The sequence below is a fragment of the Physeter macrocephalus genome, chromosome 6 (assembly GCF_002837175.3).
Source record: "Physeter macrocephalus isolate SW-GA chromosome 6, ASM283717v5, whole genome shotgun sequence".
NCBI lineage: Eukaryota > Metazoa > Chordata > Mammalia > Artiodactyla > Physeteridae > Physeter > Physeter macrocephalus.
The window spans coordinates 29,745,200-29,759,622 of record NC_041219.1 but is presented as its reverse complement, the minus strand read 5'-3'; the positions used below and the strand labels follow the sequence as shown (position 1 = coordinate 29,759,622).

The following is a 14,423-nucleotide window of genomic DNA, read 5'->3' as shown; positions in this document are numbered from 1 at the left end:
GGGTTCGTGCCCCGGTCCGGGAAGATCCCACATGCCGCGGAGCAGCTGGGCCCGTGAGCCATGGCCGCCGAGCCTGCGCGTCCGGAGGCTGTGCTCCGCGACGGGAGAGGCCACAGCGGTGAGAGGCCCGCGTACCGCCAAAAAAAAAAAGCAGCCCGGGGCATGCATGCTCAGACTCTCATGTGAGTTCACGCCCTGGTGCCCGCACATATCTGAGTTCAACATCTTAGACATCACGTGTGAGATGAACAGAGGTCTTGGCATAAATGGAGGGACGTGCAATGAGTCAACCTCCGATTCTGAACTAACTTTACATTGGTAAGACAGGAGGAGGGAGAGACTAAACAGGAGAGGCAAATGGAAGGAAGAGGGACAGGTGACACCCAGATGCAGAAGATACAGAGAATCAGAAGTTCCAGCTGGCACCATTTGGGCTTCCATGGTGCCTGGCTGGAAACCAGGAGGGTTTCACATCCTGGCTCCTCCCCCCACCCCCATCTCAATTTCTGTAGCTCATGCCATCAGAGATAGCATTCTTGTTTTTCTAGCAACAGTCCAGTATGACCTCGGTGGCTGAGCTCCAGCTACCTCACTCCTTGGTACCAGCTGGCTTTTTATTCTCATATTTTCAGTTCCTCACGTCCACGGTGGGGGTGCCTCGTGGTGATCATCATGTCTGTCTACATTTGTAATCGTTTCTCAAAGACTCATGAGAGTAATCTCAACTGCATTTTGTATGGGTGCCAGATGTGCCACAAGTATTCTTTTTTTTTTTTTTTTTTTTTTTTTTTTTTTTTTTTTTTCCGGTACGCGGAACTCTCAGCCACTGCGCCACCAGGGAAGCCCGCCACAAGTATTCTTGGTGGGAGTGGTGGTTATGATGTGGGGGGAGTGGCAGAATGCCGATGCTTTTTCATGCCCATCATGCTGTAGCTTGAAATTTCAAATCTGAATTTGGGCCTACACGAGGTATGTGGTTTAATATAGTCCTTGGAGGGCATTGTAACCACATGACCCTAAGCAGGCCGAGACATGCTTAATCCTACCCTTCCTCCTGCCATGCTTCTAGCTGAAACTAACTAGGAATTATTCTTGGAATAAATAAATCAATAAAATATAAATCATTCTTGGAACAAATACAAGTTCTTGGGAACTTCATTTTCAGGGTATCAAATTATTACAGCACACTTTAATCTCTTTTAAAGCTAGCCACGAAGAAAGTTGATAGGCGCTCCCCACAGGTAACCAAATGCTTCTGCGTACACACTGCACACCCCACAGAAAGTGGAGTTTCTGCAACAGAAAGTGCTAAGGGAGGAGAGAAGCCAGTGAGCCGCGGGAGTGAGGCGCCACTGCTGCCTGTGAGAGAAATGCCCCACGCTCCCTTGGGTGGAGAGGAACCCCCCAGAGTTGACCTGGGGGCAAACAGGAGTCTTTCGCTCCCATCCCTGGCGGCGATTTCAGGGAGATGGGCTCGCTCCTCAGTTTGAGGCCCAGTGGACTTCAGGAGAACTGCTGAGGGAGCTGATGCTGTTTCTGGCTGTGCACTGGAGGGAGAACCAGGGGCTGGTGGGTTAGTTTCTGGGGCACCTGAAACAGCTCCTGTTCTCTGAGAATCCAAATCCTACACTGACTCGAGGCCTCCCCGGAATCCTAAAAGACTCAAGGCTTGTCAAGTCGAGATAAAACCACTTGACTCTCCTGTCTGCTCTCAGAGAACCCACCTGGGGGAACACCCCACCCCTGAGTCCTGCCCTTCCTCTGCGCTCTCTGGTTTCTCCCTCCTGGCCTCTCCTCTCCCTCCCTGTCAGCCACAGGCGCTCCAGGTGCAGAGCTGAGCCCGCTAGAAGGTGAGGGGATCTCAAGTCCTGAGTCTCCGCCATCTCCCAAGGGCAGCTGTTGACTCCTTTAGCTCTGAACGGCTTCAGACACTACCTAGCCCCCAACGCCACCCCCTCACACCCGATCCAAAGCCCCTCCCTTGGCCCAGGCCGCCACTTCCCCTCTCCTGTCCTAGTCCAGGCCCTGCCCTGTGCCTCTCTCCCCTCAGGAAGCGCCCTCCCATGTCTTGGACTTCGTGGCGCCCTCGCTCACCGGTCGAGGCCGCGCCCTCACAGCCTGGGAGGACCAGCCCGCGCATCTCCCTAAGGCACAGGTCCTCTCTTAAACATCTGGCTTTCCCATGCTTCCCCCTCCCTGCTGGTAGACCATTCTAGTAGATGCCGTCTCCCAGTCCTGAGCTCTGCATCCATTCCTCCACATCCACCCTCTGTCCCTAACTCGTGTCACTGTCCCCCCCTCCCCTCGGCCCAGCCATACATCCTCAGTCCCGCTGCCGGAGCCTCCCTAAATTCACTATGTCCAGGCCCAGAACCACAGGGCTAGCCCAAGCCGCTGTCCTCCGACGCAACTACAGGGCTGACACGTGTCCAGAGACGGTGATACACAGAGAAAGCAGAGACCGCAATCAGAGTTGGCCTGGGCCTGGCTCTAGGCCTCTCTACACCTCACAGCTGGAAACACAGAGGAGGCCGGGGAGGAGATCCTCAGATTGCCCCCTGGCCCGCTTCTCTGGTTACTTCTCTGAGCGACATCGGAAGCCGCTGTGCCTGAGCCATTTACTCAGTGGTCCTTAGTCACTGGACAGTTTTGCTTGGTCAGGAAATGCCCCACTTAAGAGCACACACGCTCATTCTGCCTGTAACGGAGCCCTTAGCCCTCCCCTCCGCGGCAGCCTGCCGTCACCACCAGCTCACAAGCTGAGCCGACATGATATCCCTGGGCCACAATCATCTGGGAGAAGCCATGGAGAGGAAAATGCCCAAGAGCTGCTTTCAGCTTCCTGCAGACTCCATGGATGTTTCATGATCAGGGACAAGTGGGCATTCTCCCAGTGCACATGCCGAGAGCATTTTACTTAAAGAGCATGGCTTCTGGAGCGGACTAACGGGTTCAAGTTCACCTCTGTGGCCTATTAGCTGTGTGACCTTGGATGAGTTACTTTACCTCCGTGCCTCATTTACCTCTGTTGGAAAAATGGGACAATAATAGTATCTCCTTCACGGGCCTGTGATGACAAACAACTGAGATGGTGCATGGACGGTGTTTAGAACAGTACCTGGCACACATGAGCAGCTCAATTACGCTGCCACTAATGATGGTGACAGCAAGGACACCTAAAGCGATGGGTACAGAGGCAGGGGACAGAGAGCTCCTACCCACCTCAAGCATGACCCCACCCTGGTGCCATAAAGTCACATGATACTAAAACCTGCCGGTTGTAACCAGCTCTCTTCCCACGGCCATTATCCCCTTTAATCCTCACAACAATCCACTGCACAGATGTGGAAACTGGCTCAGAGAGCAAGTACCCGCAGTCACGTTTCTACCCAGCAGTGCAGCCAGGGACTGAATCCAGGTCTGTGACCCCAAAGCCAATGCACTTAACCTCTGCCACTGAAACGTGTCCAGTTTTCCAGAGGAAGCAGAAGTAGGTTTACCAGTACCTGCTCTGCCTTTGCCCTGCAGCTGCCAGCTGGACAAGAGTGAGCATCTGAATACCGTATTTAGAGGAAAAAGCCGCCTTCACGTTGGAGTTAACAGCACCGAAGACTTTTCTTGCTCCACGAGTTTGCTTTCCTCTCCCCTATGCTGTGGACCTGGGCTTTCTCAGACTGGCACTGTTTTTTACTGAAGCATCTCTTTCTCACCATTTGATGTGGCCCCTGCATTTCTTATTAGAGACTACAGGACAACCCAGCTCCCCACTGACGACTGCAATGGCCATATTCGTTGGCATCTATTTTCTTATTAACAGAAAACAAATGGCTACTTATCAAGGCCCCCCCCCCCGCCACCGAGAGGATTCTCCCATAGAATTTTCATAAAGCCCAAGCACCTTCTGAAACGTCACCGGTCTGCTCAGCTTTCCCTAGGAAATCACTGCTTGGATCTGCTTTGACGGCCAGTGTGTGTATTCCATCTTACGATCGCTTTAGGCCCCTAAAAGCTAGAAACCAATCAAGCATCCCACTGTAGCCAATACCCTAAGCCTTTCCTCTTGTGTATGCTCCCACCTGGGCATGGAAAAGTAATTTCCCTGCACAATGACACAGTGACTTTGCCACAGGGACCCTCGGATTATCCTTTGAAGGGCACAAGGCAGTTGCTTCGGTTGCTCTTTCCTCCCTTCCGCTAAGCCACTGAGTCTGGGGCTGGCCAGGACGACGGGGACGGCTCTTACCTGGGCGGTGAAGAAGGCTGGGGTGAGGGATCCCGAGGGAAGGGCCGGGCTGTTGAGGGCGATGGAGCCGATATCGGTGCCGGAGAGCACCAGCGGGGGCGCGGAGATTTCCAAGCCTTTGGGTTTTTTGGCCTTTGGGGGAAGAGATGGAGACCTGGTCTTGGAGCCCGATGACAGGTTCAAGGGCTCTAGGGAATCCGAGTCATGGCAGGCGGCCTCCAGGAAGAGGCTTCTGTGTTCGGAGGGGAGGGGCGAGTTCGGGGACAGGGACGGGGACCGAGAGGAGGAGGGTGAGGCAGACGAGATGCTGGCAGCGTTTGGCAACATTAACGAGGAGATCTTGGCGGAGACGGACGAGGCCAGGAAGGCCTCCGACGTGGAGGGCAGGGACACCACGGGCCTGCTGATGTGCTTGTCGGTTTTGTTGGTCACAAACCTGATGACAGTCCTGACTTCTTCCACGGGAGGGCTGTCTTCCGGCTGCTCCTCCAGTTTCTCCGTCTTGATGGCCTTGAGGGACTCGGGTGGATTCTGCAGGGAGTTGATGGTGAAGGACGAGTACAGGCCCGAGTGGATGTACTCATTGCGGCTGGCGCTCTTGAGGGCGGACAGGCCGTGTCTGTGGGCCTCGCGGCTCTCGGGGGGCGCCTTGCACTCGCTGTCCTGCAGCAAAAGGCTCTCCCGGCTGATCTCCACCGCGTGAGGGTCCATTTTCAGTATCTCCGGGAAAGAGACGAATTTATACACAAACTTCTGCCCGATCACCTTCTTGATGATGTTCTGTGAACACAAAAGCAGACGTGGAAAAGATGAGTGCATCAGAGAAATTGGTAAGAGGCTCATTCTTGTGGGGGACCTTGCTGGCAGAAGCACTGAAACGGTCCTGATGGCACATCTCAGCTAAGGTGTAATGGAAAGAGGACTAAAGCTGAGGGCAGAAGAATTTGATTTGCATTCCAGTTCTGCTAATTACAAATGGCGTGATCTTCGGCAAACTGGTGGTCAGTTTTAGTTTCCTCATCTGTGAAGTGAGGATTATTATATCTAAGAACATAGTTAACAGTTGCCAATTATTAAGCACTTACTATGTCGCTGGTATTGTTTATGCATTAGCTCGTATAATCTGTACAGCGATCCTAAAAGAAAGGGATGATTCAACTCCCATTTTAGACCTTAGGAAAATAAGCTTAGAGCATTTAAATAACCCACAGAGCCACATGGTAGGTAAGTGGTAGAGGCAGCATTTCCTTTACCATAATATAGTATTGTCTTACCTACCTCTGGGACTTGTGAGAATTCAATGAAATAACAATGGGAAAGCATTCTGTAAGCTGGAAAGCATTATAGAAATGTAAGTTATTATCACCAAAACACCAGTGTTTTCTTAAATCATGCAGCCATTTTTTTTTTCCTTTTTAATTCTCTGCCAAGAAAGCCGCTGGAGGAAAAAACAAAGTGTCTACTTGGATGTTCACGACATTCATACAGTATTTTAAGTTGCTGGTATCTACTTCTGGCTCTTCAGTTTATGGCTCCCATCCTCAAACATTAGGATGTAAATGAAAACCAATAATCACTGCACAAGTTTCCACCCCCCTTTGGGAGGACGGACTTCATTTTAAAGGCTGTACTGTTCTTGGGATTTATTAAATCCGAACATTAGCAAAGTCTCTCAAATGTTTGCCGGGTCCGAGGTACTCAAGGCAGACAAAGATTGTCTCCCTCAAGCACAGAGAGGTAGCGGCACCATCCTGTGGGAAGGGGACTTCCTTACAAACTGTTCCTCTTAAAACCTGGGTATGAATGAGGGTAAAAAAAAAAAAAAAAAAAAAATCATTTGGGGGAGAAGAGCTTGAAAAGTAGCTCCTGTTGAGCATCTACTCTGTCCTGGGTGTTATGCACAAGTGATCCCATTTGATCTCGCATGAACCCACTTGTAGGCTGGAAGGTATCATCCTTATGACACAAGCTCAGAGATGGGAAGTGATGTGCCCAAGAGCCACAAGATCTACTAATTCTAAAGCCTAAGGTTTTTCCCATTTCCACACAAAGTTGGAGGGAAAGAATCAAAGAGCCCCCTTAGTAGAGACGACATTTTAAAATTAGTTCATCTCAAATTTTTAAAAATTGAGATACAATTGACATATAACATTAGTTTCAGGTGTACAGCATAACGATTGACATTTGCGTATACTGCAAAATGACCACCACAATAAGTCTGGTTCACATCCATCAACACACACACAAATTTTTTCTCCCTTGTGATGAGAACTTTTAAGATCTACCCTCTTAGCAACTTTCAAATATATGAGAGGAAATTTAATTAAATTTTGATGTTCATCTGTGATCATTTTGGTGTATAAATATATTATGCTTTTGCCTTCCCTCTTCTTACAGTACAGCCTGCTAACTTGCCTTTGTCCTCCTTAAATGCATCCTCAAATCCCAGAAGTGAATTTATCTAGCAGTCAGGAGGGATGGGCATAATTACCAAGCCACTGAGATTTTCAAGGAAGAATTCTTCAGGGCAGGCATCTAAGGGAGGGACACACAAGGTCCCCAGGCAGCACCAGAAAACCCAATAACGCAAATCCTGGTGACACTCTGCTCAGCACCAGCACACAGGAGGTTCAAACCTGAGTACGTGAGATTCAAAGCTGAACCGTTCCAGTGCATGGCATCCTGGCCTGCAGTTTAACCCACCAAATCCCATTTACTCCACCTGACTTCATTTTCACACTCGACACTAGCAAAACTGAAAACCACTTAGAGAAACTTCAGAGAGATCTAGTAAACTTAAGAGTTCCACCTGGGCCTCACTGGCATCATCTCTGCACGTGACACACCAGGCCTGGGTAGACGACGCGCCTGGGAGAAATCAGCTCCCAAAAGGAAAGGGTTAAATAAGGGTGTTATTGGTGCCACCTGACCCATAAAAAGAAAGCAGGCTTGCCTGGTGCGTTCCTCTGCTAAAATTCTAAGGTATTTTTGTTTCACTCATAATATTCTTCTCCCTGGAGAAAAACTTCATTTTATTCTCAGCCAGTCTGAACACTCATCTAAACTGAGTGAATCATTAAAGCCTAAATAATTACACAGAAGAAAAGAGAAACTATGGGCTGAATCCTTTCTTCTGCCAGGTGTTGGAAATTTTTTTTTTTTTTTTTTAACAGAACCAACCTTTAAGTTTATCATGGGTATTCAGAACATAATGTCTGAGCAGGGATTACGTTCACAAGCAAACCAAGAAGTCGTTCGGGGCTGTGATAAAAATGATAAAGGTGGTTGGAAATTGAAAGGCAATCTCAAATAGAGAGCTGGGCCTCAATGTGTTAAAAAGAACAGAAGGAACAACCCACACGACTATCAACTGAGAAATAAACAAAATAGGGGACAGTCATACGATAGAATATCATCCAGCCATAGAAGGGAATGAAGCACTGGCACAGCTACAACATGGACACACCTTGAATGTGTTCTGCTAAGTGAAAGAAACCAGACACAAAAGGCCACATATTGTATGATGGACTCTATTTATATAAAATATGCAGAAGAGACAAATCTACAGAGACAGAAAGTAGATGAGTCATCTCCTAGGGGATGACTAGGTGGGATGGGGGAATTGAGGGGTGACAGCAGAAAGGTTAAGACATTTGGGGGGGTGGTAGTGAAAATGCTCTAAAATTGATTGTGATGATGGATGTACAACTCTATAAAAACACTCAAAGCCATTGACTTGTATGCCTTAAATGGGTGAATTAGCTGGTATGTGAATTATACTTCAGTAAGGCTGTTATTTAGACAGAGAACGTGAGGAATCCTTTTCCCCCCAGCTTTACTGAGATATAACTGACATATAACATTGTGTAAGTTTAAGGTGTACAGTGTGATGATCTGATGCACGTACAGATCACAAAATATTTACCACGATAAGGTTAGTTACCACATCCTTCACCCACGTAATTACTATTTTGTTGTTGTTGTGAGATTTAAGGTCTACTCTCTGCAACTTTCCTGTATATATTACAGTATTATTAACTCTAGCCACCACGCTGTACATTAGAGCCCCCAAATTTACTCATCTCACTGCTAGAAATTGGTACCCTATGACCAACATCTCCCTGGTTCCCCACCTCAGCCCCTGGTAACCATCAATCTACTCTGTGAGTTTCTATGAGTTCAGCTTTTGTGGATTCCACATGAGTGAGATCATACAGTATTTGTCTTTCTCTGACCGACTTATTTCACTTAGCATAATGCCCTCAAGGTCCATCCACAACATAAGGAATTTTAAGAATTTTGGCATGCTTAAAGGGAAGATGGTGGGAACTTTTGATGGCTGGATGGCAACTGACATTACATGCTAACCGTGTCCCCTGCATCGGCAGGCGGACTCTCAGCCACTGCGCCACCAGGGAAGCCCGCCACAAGTATTCTTGGTGGGAGTGGTGGTTATGATGTTGGGGGAGTGGCAGAATGCCGATGCTTTTTCATGCCCATCATGCTGTAGCTTGAAATTTCAAATCTGAATTTGGGCCTACACGAGGTATGTGGTTTAATATAGTCCTTGGAGGGCATTGTAACCACATGACCCTAAGCAGGCCGAGACATGCTTAATCCTACCCTTCCTCCTGCCATGCTTCTAGCTGAAACTAACTAGGAATTATTCTTGGAATAAATAAATCAATAAAATATAAATCATTCTTGGAACAAATACAAGTTCTTGGGAACTTCATTTTCAGGGTATCAAATTATTACAGCACACTTTAATCTCTTTTAAAGCTAGCCACGAAGAAAGTTGATAGGCGCTCCCCACAGGTAACCAAATGCTTCTGCGTACACACTGCACACCCCACAGAAAGTGGAGTTTCTGCAACAGAAAGTGCTAAGGGAGGAGAGAAGCCAGTGAGCCGCGGGAGTGAGGCGCCACTGCTGCCTGTGAGAGAAATGCCCCACGCTCCCTTGGGTGGAGAGGAACCCCCCAGAGTTGACCTGGGGGCAAACAGGAGTCTTTCGCTCCCATCCCTGGCGGCGATTTCAGGGAGATGGGCTCGCTCCTCAGTTTGAGGCCCAGTGGACTTCAGGAGAACTGCTGAGGGAGCTGATGCTGTTTCTGGCTGTGCACTGGAGGGAGAACCAGGGGCTGGTGGGTTAGTTTCTGGGGCACCTGAAACAGCTCCTGTTCTCTGAGAATCCAAATCCTACACTGACTCGAGGCCTCCCCGGAATCCTAAAAGACTCAAGGCTTGTCAAGTCGAGATAAAACCACTTGACTCTCCTGTTTGCTCTCAGAGAACCCACCTGGGGGAACACCCCACCCCTGAGTCCTGCCCTTCCTCTGCGCTCTCTGGTTTCTCCCTCCTGGCCTCTCCTCTCCCTCCCTGTCAGCCACAGGCGCTCCAGGTGCAGAGCTGAGCCCGCTAGAAGGTGAGGGGATCTCAAGTCCTGAGTCTCCGCCATCTCCCAAGGGCAGCTGTTGACTCCTTTAGCTCTGAACGGCTTCAGACACTACCTAGCCCCCAACGCCACCCCCTCACACCCGATCCAAAGCCCCTCCCTTGGCCCAGGCCGCCACTTCCCCTCTCCTGTCCTAGTCCAGGCCCTGCCCTGTGCCTCTCTCCCCTCAGGAAGCGCCCTCCCATGTCTTGGACTTCGTGGCGCCCTCGCTCACCGGTCGGTCGAGGCCGCGCCCTCACAGCCTGGGAGGACCAGCCCGCGCATCTCCCTAAGGCACAGGTCCTCTCTTAAACATCTGGCTTTCCCATGCTTCCCCCTCCCTGCTGGTAGACCATTCTAGTAGATGCCGTCTCCCAGTCCTGAGCTCTGCATCCATTCCTCCACATCCACCCTCTGTCCCTAACTCGTGTCACTGTCCCCCCCTCCCCTCGGCCCAGCCATACATCCTCAGTCCCGCTGCCGGAGCCTCCCTAAATTCACTATGTCCAGGCCCAGAACCACAGGGCTAGCCCAAGCCGCTGTCCTCCGACGCAACTACAGGGCTGACACGTGTCCAGAGACGGTGATACACAGAGAAAGCAGAGACCGCAATCAGAGTTGGCCTGGGCCTGGCTCTAGGCCTCTCTACACCTCACAGCTGGAAACACAGAGGAGGCCGGGGAGGAGATCCTCAGATTGCCCCCTGGCCCGCTTCTCTGGTTACTTCTCTGAGCGACATCGGAAGCCGCTGTGCCTGAGCCATTTACTCAGTGGTCCTTAGTCACTGGACAGTTTTGCTTGGTCAGGAAATGCCCCACTTAAGAGCACACACGCTCATTCTGCCTGTAACGGAGCCCTTAGCCCTCCCCTCCGCGGCAGCCTGCCGTCACCACCAGCTCACAAGCTGAGCCGACATGATATCCCTGGGCCACAATCATCTGGGAGAAGCCATGGAGAGGAAAATGCCCAAGAGCTGCTTTCAGCTTCCTGCAGACTCCATGGATGTTTCATGATCAGGGACAAGTGGGCATTTTCCCAGTGCACATGCCGAGAGCATTTTACTTAAAGAGCATGGCTTCTGGAGCGGACTAACGGGTTCAAGTTCACCTCTGTGGCCTATTAGCTGTGTGACCTTGGATGAGTTACTTTACCTCCGTGCCTCATTTACCTCTGTTGGAAAAATGGGACAATAATAGTATCTCCTTCACGGGCCTGTGATGACAAACAACTGAGATGGTGCATGGACGGTGTTTAGAACAGTACCTGGCACACATGAGCAGCTCAATTACGCTGCCACTAATGATGGTGACAGCAAGGACACCTAAAGCGATGGGTACAGAGGCAGGGGACAGAGAGCTCCTACCCACCTCAAGCATGACCCCACCCTGGTGCCATAAAGTCACATGATACTAAAACCTGCCGGTTGTAACCAGCTCTCTTCCCACGGCCATTATCCCCTTTAATCCTCACAACAATCCACTGCACAGATGTGGAAACTGGCTCAGAGAGCAAGTACCCGCAGTCACGTTTCTACCCAGCAGTGCAGCCAGGGACTGAATCCAGGTCTGTGACCCCAAAGCCAATGCACTTAACCTCTGCCACTGAAACGTGTCCAGTTTTCCAGAGGAAGCAGAAGTAGGTTTACCAGTACCTGCTCTGCCTTTGCCCTGCAGCTGCCAGCTGGACAAGAGTGAGCATCTGAATACCGTATTTAGAGGAAAAGGCCGCCTTCACGTTGGAGTTAACAGCACCGAAGACTTTTCTTGCTCCACGAGTTTGCTTTCCTCTCCCCTATGCTGTGGACCTGGGCTTTCTCAGACTGGCACTGTTTTTTACTGAAGCATCTCTTTCTCACCATTTGATGTGGCCCCTGCATTTCTTATTAGAGACTACAGGACAACCCAGCTCCCCACTGACGACTGCAATGGCCATATTCGTTGGCATCTATTTTCTTATTAACAGAAAACAAATGGCTACTTATCAAGGCCCCCCCCCCCGCCACCGAGAGGATTCTCCCATAGAATTTTCATAAAGCCCAAGCACCTTCTGAAACGTCACCGGTCTGCTCAGCTTTCCCTAGGAAATCACTGCTTGGATCTGCTTTGACGGCCAGTGTGTGTATTCCATCTTACGATCGCTTTAGGCCCCTAAAAGCTAGAAACCAATCAAGCATCCCACTGTAGCCAATACCCTAAGCCTTTCCTCTTGTGTATGCTCCCACCTGGGCATGGAAAAGTAATTTCCCTGCACAATGACACAGTGACTTTGCCACAGGGACCCTCGGATTATCCTTTGAAGGGCACAAGGCAGTTGCTTCGGTTGCTCTTTCCTCCCTTCCGCTAAGCCACTGAGTCTGGGGCTGGCCAGGACGACGGGGACGGCTCTTACCTGGGCGGTGAAGAAGGCTGGGGTGAGGGATCCCGAGGGAAGGGCCGGGCTGTTGAGGGCGATGGAGCCGATATCGGTGCCGGAGAGCACCAGCGGGGGCGCGGAGATTTCCAAGCCTTTGGGTTTTTTGGCCTTTGGGGGAAGAGATGGAGACCTGGTCTTGGAGCCCGATGACAGGTTCAAGGGCTCTAGGGAATCCGAGTCATGGCAGGCGGCCTCCAGGAAGAGGCTTCTGTGTTCGGAGGGGAGGGGCGAGTTCGGGGACAGGGACGGGGACCGAGAGGAGGAGGGTGAGGCAGACGAGATGCTGGCAGCGTTTGGCAACATTAACGAGGAGATCTTGGCGGAGACGGACGAGGCCAGGAAGGCCTCCGACGTGGAGGGCAGGGACACCACGGGCCTGCTGATGTGCTTGTCGGTTTTGTTGGTCACAAACCTGATGACAGTCCTGACTTCTTCCACGGGAGGGCTGTCTTCCGGCTGCTCCTCCAGTTTCTCCGTCTTGATGGCCTTGAGGGACTCGGGTGGATTCTGCAGGGAGTTGATGGTGAAGGACGAGTACAGGCCCGAGTGGATGTACTCATTGCGGCTGGCGCTCTTGAGGGCGGACAGGCCGTGTCTGTGGGCCTCGCGGCTCTCGGGGGGCGCCTTGCACTCGCTGTCCTGCAGCAAAAGGCTCTCCCGGCTGATCTCCACCGCGTGAGGGTCCATTTTCAGTATCTCCGGGAAAGAGACGAATTTATACACAAACTTCTGCCCGATCACCTTCTTGATGATGTTCTGTGAACACAAAAGCAGACGTGGAAAAGATGAGTGCATCAGAGAAATTGGTAAGAGGCTCATTCTTGTGGGGGACCTTGCTGGCAGAAGCACTGAAACGGTCCTGATGGCACATCTCAGCTAAGGTGTAATGGAAAGAGGACTAAAGCTGAGGGCAGAAGAATTTGATTTGCATTCCAGTTCTGCTAATTACAAATGGCGTGATCTTCGGCAAACTGGTGGTCAGTTTTAGTTTCCTCATCTGTGAAGTGAGGATTATTATATCTAAGAACATAGTTAACAGTTGCCAATTATTAAGCACTTACTATGTCGCTGGTATTGTTTATGCATTAGCTCGTATAATCTGTACAGCGATCCTAAAAGAAAGGGATGATTCAACTCCCATTTTAGACCTTAGGAAAATAAGCTTAGAGCATTTAAATAACCCACAGAGCCACATGGTAGGTAAGTGGTAGAGGCAGCATTTCCTTTACCATAATATAGTATTGTCTTACCTACCTCTGGGACTTGTGAGAATTCAATGAAATAACAATGGGAAAGCATTCTGTAAGCTGGAAAGCATTATAGAAATGTAAGTTATTATCACCAAAACACCAGTGTTTTCTTAAATCATGCAGCCATTTTTTTTTTCCTTTTTAATTCTCTGCCAAGAAAGCCGCTGGAGGAAAAAACAAAGTGTCTACTTGGATGTTCACGACATTCATACAGTATTTTAAGTTGCTGGTATCTACTTCTGGCTCTTCAGTTTATGGCTCCCATCCTCAAACATTAGGATGTAAATGAAAACCAATAATCACTGCACAAGTTTCCACCCCCCTTTGGGAGGACGGACTTCATTTTAAAGGCTGTACTGTTCTTGGGATTTATTAAATCCGAACATTAGCAAAGTCTCTCAAATGTTTGCCGGGTCCGAGGTACTCAAGGCAGACAAAGATTGTCTCCCTCAAGCACAGAGAGGTAGCGGCACCATCCTGTGGGAAGGGGACTTCCTTACAAACTGTTCCTCTTAAAACCTGGGTATGAATGAGGGTAAAAAAAAAAAAAAAAAAAAATCATTTGGGGGAGAAGAGCTTGAAAAGTAGCTCCTGTTGAGCATCTACTCTGTCCTGGGTGTTATGCACAAGTGATCCCATTTGATCTCGCATGAACCCACTTGTAGGCTGGAAGGTATCATCCTTATGACACAAGCTCAGAGATGGGAAGTGATGTGCCCAAGAGCCACAAGATCTACTAATTCTAAAGCCTAAGGTTTTTCCCATTTCCACACAAAGTTGGAGGGAAAGAATCAAAGAGCCCCCTTAGTAGAGACGACATTTTAAAATTAGTTCATCTCAAATTTTTAAAAATTGAGATACAATTGACATATAACATTAGTTTCAGGTGTACAGCATAACGATTGACATTTGCGTATACTGCAAAATGACCACCACAATAAGTCTGGTTCACATCCATCAACACACACACAAATTTTTTCTCCCTTGTGATGAGAACTTTTAAGATCTACCCTCTTAGCAACTTTCAAATATATGAGAGGAAATTTAATTAAATTTTGATGTTCATCTGTGATCATTTTGGT

General features: G+C 49.5%; 1 protein-coding gene across 2 annotated transcripts in view; it reads right to left on the bottom strand.

The window, feature by feature from the left end:
* Positions 1–5,101, bottom strand: part of ELK3 (ETS transcription factor ELK3) — a 17,432-nt gene extending 12,331 nt beyond the window's left edge. For both annotated transcript variants that reach the window (XM_024127455.1, XM_024127456.1), the window contains exon 1: positions 4,244–5,101. In XM_024127455.1, coding sequence (XP_023983223.1) covers positions 4,244–5,086 — 843 coding nt within the window. In that variant the 5' untranslated portion in view covers positions 5,087–5,101. The remainder of the gene's footprint in view (positions 1–4,243) is intronic.
* Positions 5,102–14,423: the final 9,322 nt, after the last annotated feature.